This window comes from Haliotis rubra, unplaced genomic scaffold (assembly GCF_003918875.1).
Source record: "Haliotis rubra isolate DU_JTF1 unplaced genomic scaffold, ASM391887v1 Scf383, whole genome shotgun sequence".
Lineage (NCBI taxonomy): Eukaryota > Metazoa > Mollusca > Gastropoda > Lepetellida > Haliotidae > Haliotis > Haliotis rubra.
The window spans coordinates 127,149-154,823 of NW_025767061.1; the positions used below are offsets into that span (position 1 = coordinate 127,149).

The 27,675-nt window shown below is 40.1% G+C and overlaps 1 protein-coding gene and 1 long non-coding RNA gene across 2 annotated transcripts; one reads left to right on the forward strand and one right to left on the reverse strand.

Annotated features, from left to right (window-relative positions):
• Nucleotides 1–782: 782 nt before the first annotated feature.
• LOC124286446 (carbohydrate sulfotransferase 15-like) lies at nucleotides 783–26,483 on the reverse strand. Its single transcript, XM_046722825.1, has 8 exons — nucleotides 26,386–26,483; nucleotides 9,234–9,565; nucleotides 8,353–8,626; nucleotides 4,833–4,937; nucleotides 3,370–3,526; nucleotides 2,357–2,531; nucleotides 2,039–2,186; nucleotides 783–1,149 (listed from the first exon to the last, which is right to left on the reverse strand). Exons 1-8 carry the CDS (start codon nucleotides 26,393–26,395, stop codon nucleotides 971–973), a joined length of 1,380 nt encoding a protein of 459 aa, XP_046578781.1. The 5' UTR covers nucleotides 26,396–26,483; the 3' UTR covers nucleotides 783–970.
• Nucleotides 2,151–21,896, forward strand: LOC124286447. Its single transcript, XR_006901032.1, has 3 exons — nucleotides 2,151–2,162; nucleotides 6,172–6,173; nucleotides 21,805–21,896. It is a non-coding gene; the product is annotated as an uncharacterized LOC124286447 (long non-coding RNA).
• Nucleotides 26,484–27,675: the final 1,192 nt, after the last annotated feature.

Consider the following 27,675-nt stretch of genomic DNA (forward strand, 5'->3'; position numbering starts at 1 on the left):
TCACACCGTGCTCCACCATCACATACCAGAATGTATGTTGTTGTTAAACCATCACGTCACACTGTGCTCCACCATCACATACCAGAATGTATGTTGTTGTTACCAGACACTGTATGTTACCAGTGTATGTTGTTGTTAACCATCACGTCACACTGTGCTCCACCATCACATACCAGAATGTATGTTGTTGTTAATCCATCACGTCACACTGTGCTCCACCATCACATACCAGAATGTATGTTGTTGTTAAACATCACGTCACACTGTGCTCCACCATCACATACCAGAATGTATGTTGTTGTTAAACACACGTCACACTGTGCTCCACCACCACATACCAGAATGTATGTTGTTGTTAAACCATCACGTCACACTGTGCTCCACCAGACCCGTCAAAATCTAGGTTAGAATTGATCTTCAGTAACCGATGCTTTCTGTGAGAATCGGCTAATGGGATCGGATGGTCAGGCTCGCTGACGTGGTTGACACATATTTTCGTATTCCAGTTGCGTAGATCGATGCTCATTTTCTCTGGATTGTCTGGTATAGACTCGAGTATTTACAGACCGCCGCCATACAGCTGGAATATTGCTGAGTGTGGCGTAAAACTAAACTCACTCACTGTGCTCCATCATCAGACACCACAACGTCTGCCGTTGTTAAGCCAATCACATGTCATGCTGATACTCAACTATCACAATATTATTGGCAATTGAAAAGCTGTAGTATCAATGAAGACAAACAAGATTTATGTATTTAAACTTTTTATTACAATACGTCATTTCAGTTTTGATGCTGTTCCTTTTATAAGAAGGTGTTTCAGTCACTTACAATTGTTTCTTGAGTTGTTCGTGAGAGTAATAGAGTAATAGAGAAATACAGTTTCAGTTTAATTTACATGCATTATACAGGTTATTCCGTAACATTAACGTTAATAAATATGTCGGTATCATCAGTTCGGGTGAATATTTTACCAATTCCATTTTTCGTCCTCCATAAATATTGAAAGTTTCTTATTATATGGTTTATAAAATTCGTCGATAAGTTCACGTGTAGTGTCCATCATATCCTCGTTCCCGTATGCATGCCCTCTTGTGTTTAATATCTTCCCATTCGCAATGTGTTCCAGCCTTTCGTCAGACAATTTTCCTGCAAGGTCGAACTCGAATTATCAGTAACATATGTTATATTTGGGATTACACTTTCTTAGTAAAGTACAGATTCTTGTACTTTTTGTTGGGTTGAGTCCCACCCGGGATTCGAACCCACACCCTCAGAGTCAGGCAGCTACAGCTTGTTCAGCTTGACCTGAGCTACTCTACATATGCATGACCCGGGAGGTCAAATGGCACAAACGGCAGAACGAATTAACTTCATTAAATAGGGGAGCAGAGAATGTTATTAATGTTGCCAAGCATGCATACATGGCTTCGTTACAGAACCTGTCCCGGAAAACAACACTTCTGAAAAAACAATCATTTTATGTTTTGATTTAATTGTTTATATTGTTTATTATGCTATCTAGTTTGGTTTGCTAACTTTACGAAGTACAGAGGACAAATACTTTCACAATCCGATTCACTCTTGCTATCTCTCTCTACACCCAGTTCAGTTATCACTTTTTCTATTTCATGGTCAACTGCAATATGTCTGTCCCAGTAGTAGGACATTGCTGACGATTTCTCGACACTGAGGAGTCAAACAGCGACCTGGTCACGGCTGTTCGGACATGTTGACAATCAACTGACAAAGGTACACCCCTTCACAATAATAGACCCAACCAGTTGTGACACGGCCACGCAATACATTAGTATTCACTTGATCAGGTCAAGCTGAACAAACTGTAATCGCCAGCACACAAAGTCAGCCATCCCGCTCACTCACCGCGACCTCCACTGGAATTTATCAGTAAGTTTTTCATGGTACTTTGTACTACTCATTTCAGTTGTATGGCCGCGTCAGTATCAATCTCCTTACTCAGCCATATACAGCTGACTTTTCTGTACATCTGAATAGAATGAAACGTGTCCGTACTTACTCAAGTTAAGAAATTTGAAGATTTCAGCCAGATGCCTTTTTTCATCGATCACATGATCTTCAAACTTAATCACATGTATTTGGTCTCTCCGAAACAGTTTCATCCAATCGGACAAGAACACGTGGTAGATGCCTCGACGGATATCCAGCTTCAAAATAAAAACATAAATATACATATATATACATCTGTGCCCCAGTCGTCGGAAGTGGAGCAGATGCTGATAAGGACACGTAGCGCCTCTGTGAGAGAATATAGCAGATATACATAGACATATAAGTTATCCCAGATAGATAGATAGATATTAACAAGGATACGTACCGCTTCTGTGAGAGAATTCGTTAAAGAATAGTTGTAGCAGCACCCTCGGAGTGACTGAGATGTCAGACAATTTTGGAATTTGGCAATCTCCGTGACAACCATGTCGTGGAAATCGTGTTTGGACAGAGACTTCCTTCTTAATATGCGGCCCTTATGAAAGTATAAGGAGTAGAGTCTGAAAGAATCGCAAATTGTTCTTTTGAGAAAAAAAAGTTTGCTTGAAACGAATGATCAACACAAAATCCTGATTTTGACTTGGGGAACAAAATCCTGATTTTGACTTGGGGAACAAAATGATATCGATGAGTCTTGCCCTTTCTTATCCCTTTGAGTCCTAGGTCAAGAAGGAGGGAAGGAAGAAAATGAATGTATGAAGGAAGGAATTGTCACACCTAAAACACACAAGGAGTATGCATAATAAAAATATGCCAAAAGTTCAGTATATTTTTATGCAAGGAGAATATTGCCCGAGAAATGTACAGTAAACTGTAAAATTGGGAAAAATGGCAAAAGTACTTGATTACTTTATAAGCGTTTTCTACGAGCAAGTTTGTAAAAACATTTTGAACAAATTTCTAATCTCCGGTAGCTGATGCATTTTGCATTAATATCACGATTTTTCATTTTGTGTGTTATTTACAAACGTAGGAATATAGACCATATTGGGTAATTCATTCAGGAAAATATCACAATAAAATGTCTTTGTCGCAATTAATACACAAATTCATTCTGTCGGAGTAATAGTGGAGTTACTATATCTGCAAGATGCTACTTGTCGTTTAAGAGAACCACAACAAAGACAACCTAATTCATTGCTGGCTGCGTGGCAGTTGTATATAAATATGTTGTTGGTAGATAGAGCAGCTACATGCGCATGCGTAGTTCAATAACATAGAGGCTGTCACAAGGTATGACCAAATGTTCTTTACTCTAGCATCCATCCTTCTAGCAACACTGTGCTGTATGTGCCAACAGGAAACACCTGAAGTGTGAGATGGACTGTTACACGTTACCTGGTCGTTGGGTTCCTGAGGATCAGGAGGAGTTTAGCACGAGGGTTCAGATGGTGAGTGACGTCAGCATTTGTCACACATGGCTCCGTGCATCCTTCGTTGCCTGGCAACATGTCCCAAAAGTCGTTGAGAGAGAAATATCCCGGTGTGGCATCAGCTATGAAACACAAGACCCAACCCCGTATTTTACGACATTGAAACGAATACAAATACAGTATCAAATGCATGATATGAGCGGATTTGTGTATGTCTCCCTATATTATTATCTAACTTTGGAGGCAATCGTCATATGAAGCTGCCCGTTTGTATGCTTATCGTCAAGCATGTAATGACTTGAGTTGCAGACATTTCTAAGCATGAATTCAAACCTTGATACTTGATCATAGACTATTTCAAATATATTCCTTACATAATCACTTACTCACTACTAAGAAATATTTGTGTTTGAATAAAAACAACAAATAAAACATTTAAATGTTATGAGTGTTTTGGAGGCCTATCTATAGGAGACATGAGCTTGAAACATACATGAAAATATTACAAGAAAACACGCACGTACCAAGTCATCTGAGCTTAATACGTAATTATTTTGATATCAATCTTTTTTGCCGAAATTGAAGATAAATCGGGAGACAATTGTATTCAGTTCAAGTCATATGATCTTGATAAAGGAGTAGATTGAAATAACACTCTTGGTATTCTTATGGTGAGGTACAGCGTAAAACTCATATACAAAGAATTATTCATTTAGCTCCCCTGTATATCAGCATACACGTTTGATATTCTGAAGAAACTCGAGAAAAGTCAAAGTAAGAAAACTATAGCCTTTTTTATAATATTATTATTGAAGACAAATTTACACATATGTAAATTCTAAACCTCACCTGACCTATAAAATGCCCCCATCTTATTGTATCCTTCACGGCAAATCATTCAGTTCCAGCAGAATGATTTTGAATTTACTGTGTCACAAAGTAGGTAGAAAACAAATTACTTGTTTACCAAACCTTGAAATTTATTATCCTGAATATTGCCTTTGTAATACTCTGTGGGTCTTGGGTTTTTTGTATATTGATTGGAAGATATGTATGCGAATCACTTCTTTAAAACAACCATGTTCGTTCAACCTGCAACTGTGGAGTCATTACATTATATGAAAAAGTTCCAAATATAACCCCTTAAGTTTAAAACATATACCATACCACAGTGTTTTTGAGTGAGCGAGTAAAGTTTTACACCGCTTTTAGCAATATTCCAGCAATATCACGGCGGGGGACACCAGAAATGGGCTTCACACATTGTGCCCATGTGGGGATTCGAACCCGGGTCGTCGGCGTGACGAGCGGACGCTTTAACCACCAGGCTACCCTACCGCCCACACAGCGTTTTGGAAACGTAATTGAAAAACAAAACAGTTTTTTTACCAAGGGTAATAAGCTGCAAAGGAAAATATACCCTGTTACCTATCACATATGGATTGACTTCGCCTTGCCTGTGTTTACTCTGGATAAATGAGGCACCCGTCTGTAGACAATTCAGATACGTGTCTATGGATGAGCAGGACGGACCTGAAAGAGAAGCACATTGAAGGAAACACGCGATGGTTTCCGGTAACGAATGTTACCGGGTGACATCATGATTACAATGCCGCAATGTGGCTGGGCGGTTAGGCGTCTGACTTTGTGTGCTGGCGATTAGGTGCCTGACTCTGAGGGTGTGGGTTCTAATCCTGGATGGGACTCAGCCCGAGAAAAGTACTAGAGTCTGAAGAAAGTGTAATCCCAAATATATCATATGTTACGTGTGACATCATGTTTTTAGATGTTACCATTGCAGCTGGAAGTATGCTTGAAGAGATTAAACATAAAGGATGTTGGTGTAAATGTTTGTCCCGTTGCCAGAGTGTTTGAAGGAGTCCAAGCGATGGTTGGTTGGTTGTAGTTGAACGCCGCACTCAGCAACATTTCAGCTATATGGCGGCAGTCTGTAAATAATTGAGTCTGGACCAGACAATCCAGTGATCAAAAGCATGAACTAGGATCAACGCAACTGGGATACGATGACATGTTTGTCAACCAAATTAGCGAGGCTGTCCACCTGATCCTGTTAGTCGCCTCTTACGAATATCATGCTTTGCTGAAGACCACGTTTAAACCGGATCTTCGCGGGTTTCAAGCTAAGGTTGATATGATATCGCTTAATGTGCGAAGGAAGCCTAGTAAAGAGTGATACAATCTTAGATAAATGTTGAACGATGCCAACTTAAAGGCAACACAATGTCAGATACACGTTTGACGGAAGCCAAGTAAAGAGTGATACCATCTTAAATAAATGTTGAACGATGCCAACTTAAAGGCAACACAATGTCAGATATACGTTTGACGGAAGCCAAGTAAAGAGTGTTGCAATGTCTAATAAATGTTGAAAGATGCCAACTTAAAGGCAACACAATGTCAGATATACGTTTGACGGAAGCCAAGTAAAGAGTGTTGCAATGTCTAATAAATGTTGAACGATGCCAACTTAAACGCAACACAATGTCAGATACACGTTTGATGGAAGCCAATTAAAGAGTGATACAATCTTAGATAAATGTTGAACGATGCCAAATTAAACGCAACACAATGTCAGATACACGTTTGACGGAAGCCAAGTAAAGGGTGATGCAATGTCTAATAAATGTTGAAAGATGCTTGGTAAAAGAGGATACCTGTATTTCAGATAACGACGAAGTTTCGCTTGCATGAGCGGATTGATTCCCAAATATTTGCACCTAAGAGCCGACCATTTACCACTATTCAGCAGTCAGACAATGCACATTATTGCCTCTATTAAAACTTCTATTAAAACCTTCTCCTCAAACAATAGGGTAATTGTTATTTGGAGTCCGGTCATTAGTGAAACGTCCTGCTCTGAAACCAGTAAGCTTTGCTGCATTCAATATGAATACAGGCTCGTTTGACGCACATGAACACGACATGCGACTAGTATACCAGCACTCAGAGTACAGAGAAATTCGGTAAAGCAGAGGCTCGAATTTCTTAACAAGTATACTATTCGCACTTTGCTGAGGATCAAATCATCGATTCAACAGAATACCGTGATGTAGGGTCAAATTTGGTTTAAATATCTAAGCTTATTGTAAGCATGGATCCAAGTTTTCAGTATGTCACTGCATCTTGTGGATCCCGTACCTGCTATTGACAGGTGTTCTGTACTTCTCAATGGCACGTGCCATGATTTGCAAAATGGTTGGTTGGTGCCATGGAAACCATTTTTATGTTACTCATGTATCACGTGCATACGGTTAGTTTATTGTGGTAAAGATGTGTTCCCATATCATTATTTATCCAGTTTTAAATGGATACAATTTCAAATTATAAATCTACGTTCAAGTAAAGTTGAGATTTGTTGTGATCCTTAGCAAAGTGTGAGTGGTATGTTATTCTGTACCATAGCATCCTTGTATTCATCAATTTCCCCTTCCATGATTCACAATTCCTGTGGTTTCAGTATCAGTACTAATTATACTCACAGTCTGCTACTGTTATGTGGCAGAGTTAGTCACTGTGGAACATTGACAATTTTGGCAGCTTGTCCTCATTGCAGGTTTGCGAATATTATCATGACTGTATCTTTTGTCTTTATCACTGTTTCTGACTTTCAACAAATGTTACATGTATCTTTATCTTGCCTCACAAATAAATGTCGTTTTCTGATTGGCTGAGCGCTCTGCTTTTATTTTCAATGTACCCCGTTTACAAGCGAGTAACATTTTCTATGTACCCCCCTGGGAATGCCGAACTCATTTGGTACTTCATAGTAGTAATTCATTATCTCGAATAACATTGAATCACGTATGATGTACGGAAATTACCGATGTTTTGCGAATGCAAATCGATGGAAGGAGATAACTCTAAAATTGTTTTTCTTGTCGTCTGGTACTCCATACTATGATCCGATACCCGTGCTTCAAACAGTTTGAAATTACCATTGAGGTGTTCGGTAAGATAAATACGTTGTTCACTGGTCCCTCGGGGCCCATGGGTTGATGTACCCTCGATGTTTTTTTATGTTCCCTGAGCCCGAATGACAAACATCGAGGGTACATCAACCCATGTCCCCCTCGAGACCAGTGAACAACTTATATAGTTAACCATTTGTTAAATGCTAAACGATAACATCTATGCAACATGGACACCAGTTGTGCTCCACACACACACACACACACACACACACACACACACACACACACACACACACACCACCACACACACACACACACCCTTTGCGTGTCACTTTTAAAATTCTGTACACGGAATAGAATTTCTGGCAAAGAATTGGCGAAGTCAAAGCACCGTAATTTGGCCAGGAAGTGTGATTTTAGCTTTTTTCGATGATCTGATGTCGTTGAGTAGCGTGGAAATAGCCAGTTCCCTTCCATCAATTTACCTGAGCTAGAAGTAAACGAGACCAGCGACATCGCCTCAGTGGATGCACGTTTAGATCTATGCGTGAAGATTTAAAATGACAAAACCCTCTCCTGTTCTGTTTGACAATAGGGATGAGTTCAACTTTACAATAGTCAAGGTTTTCAGTATGTAGAACACTATTCCTGTATCATTGTTGTCTACATTGCAGAACGTTTGAGGTACAATAGCGCGTGCTGGCTCATGTTGTTTGATAAACTTTTTGACAATCACATCCTCAGCGAAGCCTTCGCAAGATTCTATCAAAAACATGAACAGGATATTTTCTTGGACGCATAACTGGCAAAATTATGTCCTATGCATTTCCTTGTTTTGACTTGTGCCATATGTTTAGTGTTACTTTTAATGTGAACAATACCGTTGTATTGCCCATTTTCTGACAGGTGTCATTATACGTTTCTAAGTACTAAGTTCTAAGTACTAAGGCCCTGGCCCAACAACACGTCATTAGAAGTAGCCGTGAAAACACAAGACTAAACAAGTCTATACGTACGTAGTCGGATACGACCGATCCACTGAGTCTCTTTCACGGCATGGGGTGCGACGTCAGGGTGTTGTACTATTCTATTGAAAAGTGTCGTGGTGCCACATTTGGCCTGTCCTATGATGAAGAAGTAGGGGAGGCAGCGCAGGGTCTTCCCCCTTCTCAGCTCCATCCATTTTAATGACTTCTTTGATGCTCTCTTAGCATAAGGACAGGTGTTTTCAGGAACTTGCTCTTCCCACCAGCATGGGTTAGTAAATTCTGGATCACATTTGGAGGTTGCCTTGAAACAAATTAATCAAAGACATAAAATCATGATTTATGCTCGACTGACTTACTGACTGAGTTTGGTTTTACGCCACTTTTAGCAATATTCCAGCAACATCACAGCGGGGGACACCAGAAATGGGCTTCAAACATTGTGCCCATGTGGGGATTCGAACCCGGGTCTTCGGCGTGACGAACGAACGCTTTAACCATTAGGCTACCCAACCGCCCCGATTTATGCTCGAAAGCTGTTCGGCTCTATCCTCTTGTACTGAAACCTTGTTTACGGTGAGGAACTTTTAGATTTCTGCAAATATTACCCAGTAACCATATTTCATTATTCCGGAACTTCGGTTTGGATGTGTACGTCAAGGTCAAATAGTAGAGGGGATGGGTCTGTGTCGTGGTTGGAAGAGGAAGGGGCGTAGGGGGAATAGGATTCTTCAGTGATGGTGCGAAATAATTGAAATATTGTTCAAATCGGTTTTGACCGAATCCACTCATTCACTCACACACTAAAAGTGACATATATAAGGAACCTAAAATGTCATAAAATCCCCAAGATAAAACGCCAGTAAATAATAATAACTGCAAATAATTAATTATTGTAAGTTATTTCTCACCTGTTTCATGACATCAATCTCCCGCCATAGAGTTTTGTTGTTAGAGGCATTTTCCAGATACATTTCTGTAATGTTATATAATTTGACACGAGCAAGATATGCTTGAGAGAGTTGGTGCTTTTTAAGTCGACGCATGCGCGTTTCAGTCAGGGCTGAGTCTGTCGTCTTCAGTAACCCCGAGTTGGGTCTTTGCATATGTTGGTACTCCAATTGCGTCAGCTGGAAGGGGTTAATCACTGTAACGTACCCAAGAACAAGGAGCAGAACCAACACAGACCATATTAACCCCACCTTCAAACGTTTTAGTCCAGTTGTCATCATGGGTTGTCTCTCTGTAAATTGAATAAGATGAAGCGTTACTGGTGCGTGACATTTTTGTTTCAGATTCACAAAATTCTTTCATTTGGAGCAACTGTTGTCAAGGTAGGACATTCCAAGACAAGCAACGGGCTCGATGAGATAGAAAAACACACTCTGACAAGTTGCCAGTGATTTGAAAATAGCATGTTGTTGGATTCTAAAGGGACTTTAGGGAATATACTGTGCAATAGAATTATCTTTGGATCGTGATTGACACGACGTTTTCGTCATTTTGGGCCAACAGTGAACCAAAGCTCAGCTGCTGTCATGCGTCAGTGTCAGTCTGATCAACTCCCAAAGCCCTGCATAATCATGGGCGACTTGAACTGGGGAGTACTGATACAAATAATAAGGGAAAGGTCCCTGAAGATTTACTCTCAAATAATGATGTATGCATCTTCAACGATGGATCTAACACCTATCTCCATCCTGCCATTGTAACATACTCTGCTCTCGATCTATCACTTACAGATTCTAATCTTTTAAATGAGTTTGAATGGTCGGTCCACGATGACCTTGGTGGAAGCGACCACTTCCCAACAATTCATACCCTTATCAATCCCACGGATGAACCACTTTTTCAGACGTCCTAAATGCCATTGGAGACAAAACTATTCCTAAGTCCTCTGCAAACCCGCATATACGGAAACCATGGTTTGATACAAATTGCAAACAAGCTAGCAAAAATAGGAAGAAGGCGGGAAAATATTTCCGACAACATCCTACTGTGCATAACCTAAATGCCGTTAAAATGACAAATGCCAGGGCAAGACGTACATTTAAGCAAACTAAACGCCTATCATGGAGGAAATATGTGTCCAACATCAACTCCTGCACACCCATGTCCAAGGTGTGGAACATGATTCAAAAGATAAAGGGCAAAGTATCAAAATCTGGTGTTCGCCATCTCAAAGATAGATAGTGACTCTTTTTTAACAAATAAAGTTGAAATCGCAAACAAACTCGGCGAAACTTTGGCAAACCACTCCTGCTCATCAAATTATGTCCCTCAATTCCAGAAATACCAAACCCAACAAGAAAAGAAATCAGTCAATTGTAACTCTGATAATGGAGAGGATTACAATGAATCGTTTTCTCTCCATGAATTACGTACTGCCCTGGGCAGGCTCACGTTAAACACCTCCCGGATTCAAGTTTGGAAACTCTACTCAATATATTTGATGACATTTGGACAACCGGAAACGTTCCTCCTTCGTGGTACAATGCCATTGTCATCCCTATACCAAAGCCTGGCCGGGATCATACAGATCCCACAAACTACCGTCCTATATCACTAACTAGCTGTGTTTGTCAAACCATGGACCGCAAGGTCAACAATCGATTAATCTGGTACTTGGAGACCAATAACCTCCTTAGTGACGTCCAATGTGTTTTCCGAAAGAACCGAAGTACGTCTGACCATCTGGTGCGTCTGGAATCATTCATAAAAAATTCCATTGTCAACAAACAACATACTGTATCTATCTTTTTCGACTTACAAAAAGCATACGATACAACGTGGAAACATGGTATCTTAAAGGATTTACATGAATTTGGATTGAGGGGCAGATTACCTCAGTTCATATCTCAGTTTCTAAACAACAGACAATTTCAAGTACGGGTGGGCCCACTGCACATTGTCTGATTATTTCCATCAAGATCAGGGCGTCCCTCAAGGCAGCATCCTGTCTGTCACACCTTTTAGCATCAAAATTAACAGCCTCACCAACGTCTTGAACAGTTGATGGGTCCCTTTTCGTGGATGATTTCAATATTTCATGTCGTGGGAAGAACATGCACACAATAGAAAGGCAGCTACAACTCTGCCTTAACAAAATCTCAAAGTGGGCCAATGAAAATGGCTTTAAGTTTTCAAAATCCAAAACAAATTGTATTCGCTTTTGTTGTAAATACAAACCACACAAGGATCCAGTCCTATCTTTAGATGGTACTCCCATTAAGGTAGTAGAAGAGGCCAAATTCCTGGGACTCATATTCGACTGTCACTTGACATTCTTACCACACATATAAAATATTTGAAAACAAAGTGCTTGAAGGCTCTTGAGTGGGGAGGGGATCAAACTACCCTCCTTCACTTATACAGATCATTGGTTTGCTCTAGACTGGACTACGGCTTCATTGTCTATGGTGGAGCCTGCAAAATTCTAGATTCTATCCACCACCAAGGCCTGAGGTTCTGCCTGGGAGCTCCGGCTAACGAAACTTCCCTTGAACAACGCCGCATAAAACTTTCACTGCAGTATATCACTAAATTACGTTCAAATGAGTCCAATCCAGCATACAATTGTGTTTCAACCCTCTCTATGAAACCTGTTTCCTAACCTGTCAAGCCTGGTTTCCACCACTCGGAGTCAGAATTCAACCACACATATCTGCAGCTAAAATGCTATGATCTCAATATCATAGCACCTTACCGGCTTCTGTCTTCGCCACTGCGGCAGATGGTGAAACCACAGGTCGATTTAACCCTCACCAACTCAAAAAGTCAGAAATAAATCCTTTGGTGTTCCAACATCAATACAACCAGTTACGTTCCAAGTATAACACCCATAGATCCATTTTCACAGACGGATCTAAAGATGATAGCCAAGTTGCCAGTGCTACAGTCATTGGACCCAAGACTGTCTCTTCTAGAATTCCCGACAATAGTTTTCACTGCTGAGGCCAAAGCTATCTTCACAGCTTGACCTATATTAAACAACAGAACCACTCCCAAAACTTCACTATCTTCCCTTCAAGCACTTTAAAATGTTACTTCAAGTCACCCTATCATCCTGGACATTTTAGAACTTTACAACGATCTTTCTACTGGCCAATGTGACATCGTCCTCTGCTGGGTGCCGGGTTTCCCGCGTGAGCGGGCATCTCATTGTTAGCTACCTGAGGGAAGCTGACCTATACCATAAATTGTAGCTACGTAATGTGAATAATGGATTGCCTGCTTTTGAATTTGGTGTTTTGAATTTCTGTCTTTTAAATAATAATGTAATGAATATATACTTTTTCAAAATAAAACTCATTGGTACTTTGTACTTAAAATGTGTATGAAATCAGATTTGATGTCACTATATGGATGAAATAATTCCGAAGTGACGTAAAGCCCAACTCAACTCAACTCAGTGTCAGTAACAATTGTCTTGAGCTATAGGTAAGCTGGGACCCCGTCTCGCATATCACAATATACAATATGATTCCCAGGTCTTTCAGCGCGACGGAGTCCAGCTTGACCAATCCGGATGTGACGTCAAATAAACGAGTAGGGCGTTTTATATGGCGGCCTATACCGGCTCCTAGCTTTATATTTGGCGCAAGTAAGCGCGCGCAAAGGGAGCCGAGAACCAGCTTAGAGCTATAGGTGCCTGTGACGATACTGGTAATCAATTAACAATTAATTCTCCCCGCAATGACAATAACGAAGGCTCCCGTCAAGGGACGTAGCTAGAGTGAGTGAGTGAGTGAGTTGAGTTTTACGCCGCACTCAGCAATATTCCAGCTATATGGCGGCGGTCTGTAAATAATCGAGTCTGGACAAGGCAATCCAGTGATCAACTGTATGAGCATCGACCTGCGCAATTGGAAACCTATGACATGTGTCAACTAAGCCAGCGAGCATGACCACCCGATCCCGTTAGTCGCCTCTTACGACAAGCATGGGTTATTGAAGGTTCATTCTAACCCGGACCTTCACGGGTTGGACGTAGCTAGAAATGTAACCGCTCGAAGATTAAAGATCCATACTCGAGTTATCTTGTTATTTAACGAAGAAGTAACGAAACAGTCCCCTCATCCGTAAGTCACAGTCAACTCACAGTGGTTGGTTATTGCAATATTGTTGAGGGTCTTAAACTTGTATCGACATGTATCTACTAAACATTTTAGCTTGGACATTGTATACCATGAATACTGTCGGTGTGTGTTTCCGTCCTCTTCGGCAGAACGTACGAGCTACAGAGTCGTGCAAAAGGTATCCGGACACTTGACGTAATTTCCATAGACTTACATGTTTATTTAGTGTAGCATAAATAATTTTCATGAATTTGATTTTCGTAAGATCCAAGTCAACTTTTGCACATTTGTGAGGAATCATCTTACCTACAATCACATCATTTCTGTTTAATTGTTCGTTGCTTATTTATCGATTGGCAACAATTTAATCATGATATGTACAGTGCCGTAAATTCCTTTAACATGGCGGCCTATGGGATTGTGCATTGTGGAACCTTACGTAAGTTGATAACTGTGATGTAATTAGTTAAATAGTGGTCGGAAAATTGAACAGAAACCATGTGCGCAGAGCAGAGATGATTTCAAATTTGCCTGACAAATTTTACAAAGATCCATCCTAAACTCACTTCATGGAAATTATTTATGCTACACTGAAATAACATGTAAGTCTATGGAAATTACATCAAGTCTCCGAATACCTTTTGCACGGGTCTGTAGTTCTCAAGCCCTCTCGCTTGACTTCGGAAAGGGGTTTGTGGCTGTTATTGGCCTTCTCACCGCGGAAATGAATTCATTCGCCCTAACACCAAAGTTAATGTAATGTTGAATGAATGTCGCCTTAGGTCATATGGTTGTCCTAATTGTACAGAATATTTTAAAGTTACTGTCGAATGTGGCACAGTTCTTGAATCCAGGAAACAGCGTTTGAAGCAATATTTTGAAACAGGTATCCCTCCCGCACTGGGCAAATAACAGATCAGACAATTAGAAAATATACATCCAAGAGAGGTCCGTCAACACTACAAGTTTCCCCATCAGTGCCCTGAAGGGGAAAAATGATATTGTATGAGTGCCCCACTTTACTGCAACTAAAGACCCTCAGAAATAACCCCACAATAAATTCAACCACATAACAGGTATTATCTGCCTTTAATTGTTTTAACAGAGAGTTATTAACAAGGATAATAACATGACCACTTATACAGCGCTGTTCAAACTCCAAGCCGCAGGGCCATGTTGTAACATGATGGAGAGTATTACCCCGGACTCCACAATTCACAATCAATACAATTGATCATTTGTTGTTGTGTTTTTAGTCGGGTTTTGCTTTTTTTCGCTTGTTTAACGCTGTCACTTTCAGCAAACCCCAAGCTAAATTACGGAAGTCCGTAAACCCGGTTGAGGATGACGACAGACAGAGATTTTGGGTCAGTTGCAGGATTTGCAGGGCATGCGTACTGTCAGCTTGGCGTCTGCACAGCGTTCGAAATAATCCCCGGCCCGAGGCCCAGCGCCGGTTGTTGTTGTATCGGGCCGGCAGTTACTCATATTTGCAGGCCCTTGTGGCCTTCATCTGTCACTTTTTTTCAACTGGAATCTTTCCAAAAAAAATTTTCTTTATTAACGTTCGGGAAACATGATCCATCATGTTACGATAGCTTACAGTTTCACTTCCTGGTATTTCAGCGCTTTGCATAGGGATGTCAAGTTCTCTCTCCGCCATAAACTGATTTTGTACCAACAGTGTGAAATTGTGTACAGTATTGTCTATTTTGTTTTGTATTTTTTGTTTGACTTTAACAAAATGGGCCTGCAGATTTCATTCAGGGCCTTACATTTTAAAGCCATCAGGCGGCAGCAGGCCCTGATGACCAACTAGCAACTTAAAGTACGTTGTTTTACAAACACTGCGTCTGCAGATATTTTTCCGACTTTTTCCTGGTCAGTTGGAAGGCAACCATTAGAAGTTATAAGAACAAAGACGGAACACAACCCATAATTGGCACTTGTGGTGCTACGATCGAGCCTGGACGAGGTTTGTTCGGCAAGCGTGGAAATTTGGTATGGTATAGCATTTGGATTTAAGGATGACTTGGGCCTGGAAAGGCATATTTGCGACAAACACATCAAATGACTTTAAACTTTAAGAGAGAATTGCAAATGAGATGATTAACCTATCTCCCTAATGACATGGTTTATATTTTAAAACCTGAAGTAATTACTAGTTCACATCTGAAAAGTAAAAGCTCTTTCAATAACGAAGGCAGATCAGAAAAAGAGAAACTGATAAATGGTTTCAAAGTCAATACAGATCTATGTGTTAATCAAATTGTACAATATATTAAATTTTCCCGATGTATACTAGAAGTCTAATATTGCCCGCTGAATTGATCCAAAATTATGTTTGAGTCCAAAAGTGTACTCAGAGAAAATGCGCTTTCCTTCACTTCATAAATTGAATCTGAAATGATTGTGGCCTTGCCATTCAATTGAATAATGTTTCACTGTCTCGGGAGTATTTCCCTCACAATGTGTACATAGGTGAGAGACCTCTTTATCAATGACACTGCTGTAAACCACAGTGTCCAAGACGAAGTCTGGCCATCGTGACTTCTTGGTGTTTCTTACGTCGACGTGTTTCTGACGTATACTTGCAAGGTTAAGGCAGAAAACACCCATCTTCCCAACTCCGTTAAGGTCGTTTTACAGTCATTTAAAAAATCACCAGATCTGATTCATCTAAAATGCTTTCAACGACTGCTTCTATATATGTTCTAGGTGACGTGTGTGTTCACGTCGACCGAATTCATCCCAGGCATGCTCAATTGGGTTGAGGTCTGGCGAGCATGCTGCCCACTCTGTCCGCTCTACACCCTGCTGTCTAAGCAATTCCGTGACAATCCTGGCCCTGTGAGGCCTTGCGTTGTCGTCTTGCAGTAAAGAGGGTTTGACCATAAAAGCCATACAGGAATGGTACTGCTATGGGAGCCAGAATCCCGTCCCGATAATGCTGTCCGGTAAGATTACCGTCGACCTCGTGCAGTGCAGAGCGCCCAGTAGGCTGAAGGGGTCGTTGTCGGCACGGGTACTACAGATATATACCCCAGGTACGTTTCTGTATACAATGTGTACAGAAACGTACCCTGGCCATAATGAGAATACAGAAACGTACCCTAAGACGATTCCATTCCCATTCTTGATGGGAACTGTCATGCTGTTGTATTAGATACATTTGATTGCGTTATGGAAGTAATGAGAATACACAGTAACGGATATTTCGCGATGCATATGAATACCACTCGCAATCAGTTGAACAGGAACAACTACATACGGTTTCGGGTTTCGGGGATTGCGGAATATGGACTCGTCCGCATTATAGGGTGCCAGGTACGTTTCTGTATTTTGACTTTGTTTAGGGTACATATCTGTATACAGGAACGTACCTGGGGTACGTATCTGTAGTACCTGTGCCGACAACGACCCCTACAGCCCCAGTAGGAGTTGTCCTGGACTAATGCTGAGTCTCTGAATATATATAATTTTGATAATAACAAACAAGCCCATTTAAAATGAAAAGGAGCCCTAGAAGGACCAGAGATTCAGAACCTGAGGAAATCCAGGCTTGCTTTATTTAGGGCTTTAGCACTGCAGAGAGGGCTTGTCAGTAGCGAAAATAATGTGGTGAGACAGACTAGAGTTGTCCCTGCCCAAACCATGACCGATTCCCCGCCAAATCGGTCAAACCGACACATGAGTCTCATTAACCTATTCAGACAATGACCTACTTTTCAGCCATCCAAATTTTCTCGTGTTAAAATGAAAAGAGACACCCCAAACAACTATGGTTACACTGAATTCCAATTCCTTGTTTCATAAGAAAATGCAATACACACGAAAAAAGCATAAAATATATTTGAGATGCCCTTTGTGCCTGTAGGCAGCACATGCATTTCATGCTAGGTGAGTCGACGGTCCGTCTTCATTCCTGGCTTAGCGAACTAATTGGCATCTATATAGTCTGATCTATTGTCAGCAGCTATTCGTATTTTTTGCCCGATTTTACGAGTAAACATGCATTTCTGGATATCCTATTACACATCCCAGTGAACGCCCAGTTAGGCCGATGTGGGTTATTTCGACATATGCTACTTGCAGTTGTGTGAGTTTTAGGGATACAGATTAACAGCCTAAAAACAGGTTTTTTTCCTATTTCCGACAGTACTTTAAGACGTCACACACTGTCCCTGTTTGATGAGGTCGTAAAATGATTCACAATTCATCTGGCTGACTGGTTACATCTATTATGTGTTTTGTGCACCTATTCAGTGTAGTTTTGTAACGCATAATGTGATTGATGTAATATCAAGTCCGTACCAGACCGCCAAACTTTTCTAGCGGCAGAGCCTCGTTTTGATATTTCCACGATTTCAAGATTTCCGTTTGTCAGAGCGCGCTGTACTACAGAGCACGCTGCACAACGTGTTTGCCCATACAGAAGTGCATATGCTAAGTTCAGATGCGGCACTGCACCAATAAATATTGAGCTGGGTAGATATAACAATGTTCCGCTTTACTTAACGACAGAAAATGTTTTTATTGTAAACACTGTGTTGAAGACGAAGTTCATGTTTTAATTAATTGTCCGGTTTATAGTGATGAACGTTTTAGTCTTTTAAATACTTGTGATAGCCTATGTCAGAATTTTAGTATCTTACTGATATACAAAAAACTGCTTTTATCCTTTCCAATAGCAATATCTGTTTTATAGCTGCCAAAACCTGCCATGTTATTTTAAAAAGGAGAAAATCCGTATTATATAACTTTTAATTGTTGTTATTCATAATACATGTACATGCAATTTTTAAAGAATTTTAGTCTCTCATAATTCCGTATGGAATGGCCCTTATGTAAATATATGTTTAATTAGTTTGTATATATGTATAACAGGGGTGAGACTTTAATAAATAATCTGTCTGTCTGTCTGTTTGCAAGGATTAGACGGAGCGTAGTGTTGCAATATACAAGTGCTTAGATGTATCTAATAATACTGATTAATATTTATGCATCCAGTTGAATGAATTGGTCTCAAAATTCTGGACTGGCTATTGTACTAAGTTGCGCAATAGGACGGAACCCAGTCAAAAGAAAACGAGACTGTTGTGTAATCAATGTTTTGACTTGATGCGTGGCCACTGTTGCATCTGTGATTCGCTTTCCATTGCGACGATAAATCCTCTGCCGACCATCATGGAAGGACAAATTGAATCTGCTTTCATCTGTGAAGAGCACACGAGACCCACGAGATTGCAGCGGCCATGATGTCTACTCCATCTCAAACGCGCCTGCCTGTGATGTGGAGCTAGTGATGGACGAACTGCAGGTCGCCTACAGTGGAGTCGGGCTGCCCTTAAACGTCGACGAACGGTGCTCCTGGATATCCTTACATATTTAACATTGAAGTTTTTTGTCTGAAGATCTGCTGCGTTAAGGAATCTGTTACGTAACGCAGTGTTTATCATGCGCCTATCATCTCGGACTGTTGTGACTATGGGACCACCTGGTCGACGTGCATATTCCACGGACCAATAGCCACTTTGACTCACATTAAAGCGGACAGCAACCTGTCGCTGAGTTTATTTTTATTTTCAGCCTGACACCTTTCAGCAAGTGTAAAAAAACGTCTCATTTTAAGCTGCGACGACTGTACCTGAACAGTGAACGACAGTGAAAAAGCATCAATGCATTTGTATGTGACAAAGTAAGGACAACAAAGAGGCAGAGTGGAGTTTTCGTTCTTGTTTAAAGGTCACATGCAACGTAAAACACAACTTTGCAGATTCTGATACCTTTTGGTATGGACTTACCGAAACAAACCTCAAAAATGCAAATTCAACTAAGTTGAAAAATACCGCGATGAAAAAAACCGCGCGAAATCGGAGTCCAAACGATTCACTGATTTTCCCCAGCGCTCGGGGAAAAAAGTGGTTTCAACAGCTGCGCAGGGCTGCGCTCATAGCAAATGCGCAGTGAAATTGGTTCGCGCAGCTTGGAAGCGGGTTGTCCGGATTATAAGGTCGTGAGCAGGAGTAGTCTAATCAAAACAAATAGTAAATAATCTACTCATTACATACAAGAACCTTGTTAAAAGAACCTTGTTAGGATCTAGATCTACTCAGCTATGTGTCGACCAGTGAGGCGTTCGACATTTCAAGACGGAAAACTTCGCTGGCGGTGAATACTCGGTGAAGGCTTTGGTGTGAGCTATTTTTCTAATGTTTTGTTGATATTTCACAGGCGCGAGCTTTTTATATGTTATGACAGTAGATTACCGATTTAAGTGTTTATAACATTTCATTTGTCTATTTCACCACACGTTCTTCTTACCGAGTCACTTTCTCAGTTCGATACTTAAATGTGTCTGCCTGCCTGTCTGCTAATAACAATATTCAATACACAACTTCGATCACTGACCACATGCAATTTGAACTTAACACCTATCAGGCTATACACCATAAACAAAACGCATTGATTTATGACCCAAGTTCGGTGTCTGTCACATTATTTCATTACACAGACAGGCAGGTGTGATACTTGTACACATGACATGTTATGATGTCTGTTGATTGCAAAATGTTATACACAAAAAATGAGCATGTATTTACAAAACCCAATATCTCTATATATACACACACAAAGAGCCGTGAGGGCATCTGCAAATGAACCAGCCGTTACACTTGAGTGCACATCCACCCGCTCTGACTGGGTTCGGTATCCCGGCTGCTTCGTTTCTAGGGAAGTGAACCCAAGTACAAAATATTGCACTTTTGATTTGCGATTGTACGCTTATAACTTTGTTTATATGTTTTTGTCATAATCAGCAATGTATATTATATGTCATGAATAAGTGATAATTGTGTTTTAATTATGTTTGATTTTTTGGTTGCATGTGACCTTTAATATGGCATTTGTCAGAGGCTTTGCTATCTGGGCAGGTTTGCTGGTGTCTCCCCTGCTGCTGTCCGCCGGTGTCTCTCTGTACGGTTACAGTCCGCGAGGCCTAAAATTCACACCTAATAAATCCCACAAGGCCTAATTACAGTTTGCCCACATAACATAATTAATGAGGTAATTGGTGCGTGAAACAAGAGTGGGAGAGGCCACTGATCAGTGGACGGGGGTCACTCTTTTAGGGTTAGTTTAGTAATGAGACTTGGGGCCGAAGACCGAATTCTCATCTTTGCTACAAGGGTGAACTTGGAACATCTCTGCGAAGCCGATGTCACACATGGTGGTGGAACGTTCTACACATCCCCCGAAACTCTTCCAACAGATCTGACCGCCTCCATGGTGAAGTGGTTAGAGCGTCTGCCCGGAGAGCGGAAGGTCGCGGGTTCGATCCCCGACCGCGTCATACCAAAAGACGTTAAAATATGGTACTTGTTGGTTCCTGCCTGGCGCTCGGCATTAATGGGTACAACAAGGACTTGGCGGCTCGGAGTCAGTATAATGTGTCTGAGTGGGGTATTCATGCTTCACTGCGGCATGGTATCTCAGTGGGCTAGCACTATAAAACCAGCTTCAGTCTGGGCTAGTACAAGCAGCCGCACATGCACATACACACGCATGCACGTCGTCATGTGAGCAAAATATTCTCAAGCACGACGTTAAACCCAATTTCACCTCACCTCACCTTCCTACAGATCTACACTATCCACGCCGAAGTTCAGGGACCGATGCACCCTCTCGTCTACTGCCTTTTGCAAAACAAGACCGAAGCTACATACACTAGGGCCTTCCAGCTTATCAAGGGTGTAGCTAGTTACCATTACCTTCCGTCTGAATCCCGACTTCTTCCGGGTGGACTTTGACAAGGCTGCTGCTAATGCTGGTACTACTGTGTTCGGGAGAGTGAAGCTTCGTGGGTGTTTTTTTTCACTATGCGTTGTTTGGAGAAGAATTCTGACTCTTGGACTTACTTCCTTGTACACCTCTGTTGCCGGTCGCCTCTCTTTGTATACACTCTTGGTCAGGCTTGATAGCTGGACGCTAATGTGTCGTTAAAGACCATAAATGATTTCTGATCACTGCCGTTGTTTACCATCGCTGGCACGTTTACGAGTTGACCAGAGACTGACTCAAAGGATTCAGTATCACCGCACTTGTTTGCAATGTCTTTCATGGTCACGTCGTTAATACATTTACATGCTGACTGGAGCCTGGCCCATGGCGACAGGGGAAGGTGGTTTCGACTATGTTACATGTATTGTCCTCCACTTTCCATGGATAGAACGTCTTGCACGTGTAAATCATTGACATTAAGTGCCAGGTGGATTTCCATATTGACAATTTGAACAAAAATGTGCCATTTGTAACAGAATGTATCGGACGTTAAAGACGTAATAATGACATTTCAACGGCCTGATGTGTTTTTCCATACTGTTAAGAAAGTTTGTAAAATTATCAGTTGTAATATTTCAAACAAAAACGAAGATTGTACAGCTTTTCAGAAATAGTGTCACCAATAGCATGACCCTTCATTAAGGACGCCGAGTATATTATATCTATATTTGACTAAGTAATTTTAATCTTCATTTTAACATTCACCAGAGGTATGGCAGCAAGGTTACACGAACCTTCAGTTTGAGAAATAAAGTCATTTTTGAGTATCTGCTTTGGGATTTAATGTAGCTGAATTTTTTTTATTTTATGTGCATATTGAATAAATAAAATAAATCTCATTTATGATTCTTAAACCCTATTTAGAAATATACATGGTGAACAGCTGGTCATAATTAAGTTAGACTATGTCTTTAACGAAATAAATTCTCCCTCTTTTAGTTGTATCAAAGATATTTAATTCTTTAGATAGATAAATGAATGAATAACCACAAACAAAAACAGCAATACAAAGTCGGTGTGCTTCGGTGATATTAAGTACCATTGGAATCAAACAGGAGTTATCGTTCTTGTTTAAAGTAGTTCTAATGTTCATGCGCCAATATGGAATCCTTCCAGAATATGGTAACGAGTTTTTAAGCAAAAATGTTGAAATGGATAGAGGAAAATCTGCATCGAATTATCTGCATTAAGGTTTAATTCGAATTTGAAATGAAATTGTATTCTTACCCTGCTTTTCTAAGAACACATTCAAAAGAATCTGTATGTTTGACTATCACCTTGTATCGCGAACAAGAAAAGCGGATGAGTCTATTGTATCGTTAGGGAGCATGACCCTTGTTGTTTTGATTAATCCGGTCCAGTCTGATCCGGTCCGTATGACTAGTGGCCGTATCATGAGAAATGGGCCTATGACTAATGGCATACAACCGTGTGGAGATTTTACATTTGGTTTACTCCCGTATTTCAAGACGTTGACATATTTCCAAAACTTCCTTAACCGTTCAGCTATATATATACTGGAGGTATTATTCATATTTAACGTACTCGTGCAGGTCCGGGTTAGAATATTGATCTTCAATATACCACGTGGGTGGATTATCGGGTCAATATCTGGGGTTATTAATTTCTGTGAACGACCTCTCAAGGGGATGGTTATGAGATAACCAACCTTCTCCAGAGGTTGGTTACCATATAAGCCCCTACGGCGGGCATCTGACTAACTCTCGGTGCGATACCGGGAACAAGGCTCACCTTCTTCCCTGGTATCGCACCTCGAGAAGAACTTTTCCCTTGGCAGATCGGGTTTGACAACCAACCCTGTGCCTCCACCTCAATGTTTTTGTTGGAAACATCTTCAATAAATAAATACAGTACAAATGTTTATAACACTTGTGTAAATAACAGACAGACAGGTTTATTTCATAGATGTGGCCATGAGGCCAATAGTACAAAATGACAACTGAGATTAAATTTTTACAGAGCGCATGGACATGATTTTGTTTACAAAAATTGCTAGACGGAGTATTATATTATGGTTCTTAGTATTTGGAAGATGTCCAATTGTTTGTTTATTTGGGTTCATAATAGAGATACTTGGTATGTAGTGAGTTCTTACCGCTGCTTATAAAGGACATTTCATTAACACATGATACTCATCTTCTGGTACATTTTTACAATAATCGCACATTGCTACACTAATGTCATTGTCTTTAGATCTTCAGTAAGTAACTATTTTTAAATTGGTGGAGCCGCATCTGAATTGTGTTAAGACTCTGCGCAGATGTAACGAAGAGAGTGCGATCAAATACAATTCCGGAACAATATCAGATTTAAAGTCAGAATACATATGCAGTAATCTTGAGTTTCTTATATCTTGTGTCCTTTTTTGATAGTACATGTCTTTACAAAAGATTTAAAAACAATTCCCAGTTTCCAACATTTTGATATATCCATACATAAGCAAATCCATGTTGAAATAATATTGATCGTGCTGCCGAAGCCCAGTTAATATCTCCATTGTCGTCTGAACGTTTCAACATATCATACGAGCGACGTGGGTAACGTGTGTCTGGTTGCCGAAGCAGACGTATCCAGAACGAAACAACTCGTGTCATATAATTTACATGTAAAGGGTATCTCCCACATTCTGCTAAAACTGCCTTGTTCGATGTGCGATAGCCAACGTTTAGAAAGTTTTTACAAAATTTTGAATGTACTTTTTCTATTCCATGGCGGATAACAGTTCCCCAAATTTCTGCTCCATATAATAATATAGGTTGGATTTTAGTGTCAAAGATTTTGAAAAATATATCGAACGGAATTGTTTATATCTGTACATGAATTTCTTAATAGGAAATAAGGCCTTCTCTGCTTGCTTACACAAAACACCACAAGCTTTTGTGAATACATTTCTACACGATAACGTTAATCCCAGATACTTATAATAGGAGACAGTTTCTAGTTTCTCTGTTCCAAGTGACCATTTTTCTCTTTCTGCTATTCTACCACCTTTTATAAAAACTATGACCTTTGTCTTATTTGTATTTATTGACAATCACCATTTCGTACAATACTGTTCTAAGATATCTATCTTTTTCTGTAGGTTCACAACGCTGTCTCCAAATATAGCGACATCATCCGCAAACAGAAGAATTGACAGTGCATTTATAGTCTCATCAATAAAAGCGCCACTATAGTCGCTGTTTATGATGTCGTTAACTAGTTCATCAATGTACATAATAAATAGGACTGGAGATAAGATACAACCTTGTCGTACTCCAGTCACTGGGTTAAATATTTCAGTCATACTGTACTTCGTACATCTAACAGCTGCTTTTGCATGAGTATACATTGAACGTAAAACAGTGCTAATTTTACCATGTAGACCATTGTTGAGAAGTATACATAGGAGATTGTTTCTGTAAACGGTATCGAAAGCTTTTTTAAAATCAACAAAAATACAGTAAAAATGTTCCACGTTTTTTCCTTATGTACTTGTGGATAATCGAATTTAGAACAAATATTTGGTCAATAGTACTGTAGTCTTCTCTAAACCCTGCTTGCGACTCGGAAATGATATCCTGTGTTGAAGCCCAAAGTTTTATACGTGTATCTAGAATACTTGTGAATACTTGTGTAAATTATTATTTTATTATAACATCTGTACATTGCAGTTAATAATAATTCTACTAAATAAGAATGTTTTGACCTTATGGTATATGCGAAATAACAACCTTAAGCTCGTGATTCGCTTCGATAACTACCTCTCGGTTCCCTCGAGGTGGTTATCACAGCGAACCACTCGCTTGGCGGTTATTATTTCACCCGTAACCCATGCTTGTCGTAAGAAGCGACTAACGGGGTCGGGTGGTCAGGCACGCTGACTTGGTTGACACATGTCATCGTATCCCAATTGCGAAGGTCGATGCTCATGCTGTTGATCACTGGACAGTCTGATTCGATTATTTACAGGCCGCTGCCATATAGCTCGATTACTGCTGAGTACGGCTTTAAACAACAACCATCCAACCAACCAAAAGTAACATGTTATATTCAATTTCAATAAAATAGTTAAATACGTTACATGTCACTGGAACGAGGTCCATCGACTGATTATCTGGTCTGCAAATTTAGAATATCACTGTGTCATTTTTAGGTATTTGAAACATTAAGTTACCTGAAATCAGTACGTAAAACAAATTGCGTGTGAGACCAACAAACAACAAAGGTATCTTACATTTATAAATTGCATTCTACAATTAACTAAGTTTACAAATCAAGGATTGCAAGGATTGCAAGACACAAAACTTTTAGATTTTCAATATAGATTTCTACAAGGTGTTATTTATACAAAAAGAGAATTGCTTAAAATGAAAAATGTTGATAGCAGTCAATGTTGTTTCTGCAATGATCTAAATGAGAGTGTTTGTCATGTGTACTGGGAATGTCAGGAGACACAAACTTTTTGGAAAAACCTACAAATTTGGCTTAACAATTTATACCCTCATCCATTGCTATTATCAAAACATATGGTTTGGTTTGGTACTCTACATCATAATATATTACTAAATCACATCATCATTGCAGCAAAAAGACACATTTACTTATGCAGTATTAAGAATACGCATCCAAACATAACTCTATTTATAAAAACTTTGAAAGAAATACTCTTTGTGGAAAACCATATATGCAAAAGAAATAATATAATATAACCATTTCAATCATAAATGGGGTCTTCTCTTCCCAGTACTTTGATGAATTTAAAATGTATCCATATTTACCTGATATCATATTTCTCTTTTATTGACTTATATATGTGTATTAACAGGATATTGACGTAGTACCTGTACATCATCCATCTGTCTGTACATCAGTTTTGTACATATGACATTGTATTCCTGAGAACCAATAAAAAAATAATATAAAAAAAATATAAAAAAGTTTACAAATCAAATACATGCATAATATGTCACGTTGACTGTTGACAAACCATGCCATAATGTGTTAATGTGTGTGTTTTGTTACTGTTATTGAACCCCCGTCACAGGATTCTGGTTTGAGTTCAGGACAAAGTCAAATCCCCCCCAGTCCACTGTTTTAACGTTTTTCACGTTACATTCATGGAAAGATATACAAAGATACTTACGTGCTTCCATGAAAGCTTTTAAGTACTTGGGAAGTTATTCCAGTGACTGTTTTGCACGAAAGTGGTGTTTGCCGGGGACAGGTATTTGCACAGCCTGCTTCGCGTGATATAAATGGAAGGATAAATATAATCACACGCTCCCGTCAGTAGTCATAACGTTGGCCGCAGGAGACTCCCTGGTGACGTGGTAATCGATATCTGTACAATCTAAACTGCAACTGTCCCTATATATCGATCGGGTATCGAAAACGTTTCAGTTTAGTCAGTGGATCTAAACACAAATACTCTTGGTAAGAAGGAAGAATGTGAGGAGATTTTTTGCAATGAATTCAGAATGGTTTTGTACATGAAATCCCACAATCCCTAACACTTTTATCATTAACATTTTACGCCATTCAACATCATTCAACCTGGACAATTCCAGTTGACGTATCAGGGACAAATGGTTTGTTCGATGCACTTTTTGTACTTCCGGGTCATTTTCATGTGAACAACTGGCCTAAAGACACACTCATGACAAAGTCTGAATCGTATAACCTTCTCTGTGTTTAGCAGAGATCTCATACCTGTAGGGCCGGTGGACCAGGAAACGCTCACGATTCACAAGAATGTCCATGTTATACTAGTAGTTGGACTTGTTCTCAAACCAGGCTTCATATGAATATCAAGTTTCATGGTTTTGTCACTCTGGTTAATGAAAGGGTTTATAGCCCTTATTCAATGGGCCATGCGGCGCACTCTGACTGCGGCCTATTGTGTGTGCATTACTATGAAAATAGATGTGTATCATATTGATATCATCCAATACAGTCGATATAAAGGGAGTGCTGCTTCATTTATTAAAACTAAATAACGCATGACCTTCCATGACCCCTAATGCGAACTTCACACTGTTCAAACTGTTGGAACAGAAGAAGTCAGTAATAAGTGTGGTCAGGAGAACATTCTAACCGGAGGTGAAGTCACCACTGGTCCAAGAGGGCTTGTCCAAAACTCCGGGTTCAAGTCAGTGTAGGAAAATCAGTTACATAACTCATTTGTGAGTGACGTCATGCACACACGGCCTTGACCTTTTGACAATCATCAGATTGTGTAGTGTCTGGAACGGTCCAGGCTCGTGTAACTGCAACAACGGATTGTCCAGCACTGAGCCTACCCATGGTACGCTGAGCACCGATTTATGAGACGAGGCATAGTCGTTTATTAATGACTTCCTGTTTAGTGACTGCTTGCATACCAATGCACGGGAGATGGCAAATGTGATGAAGTGACTCGCTGCACGCGATTGGT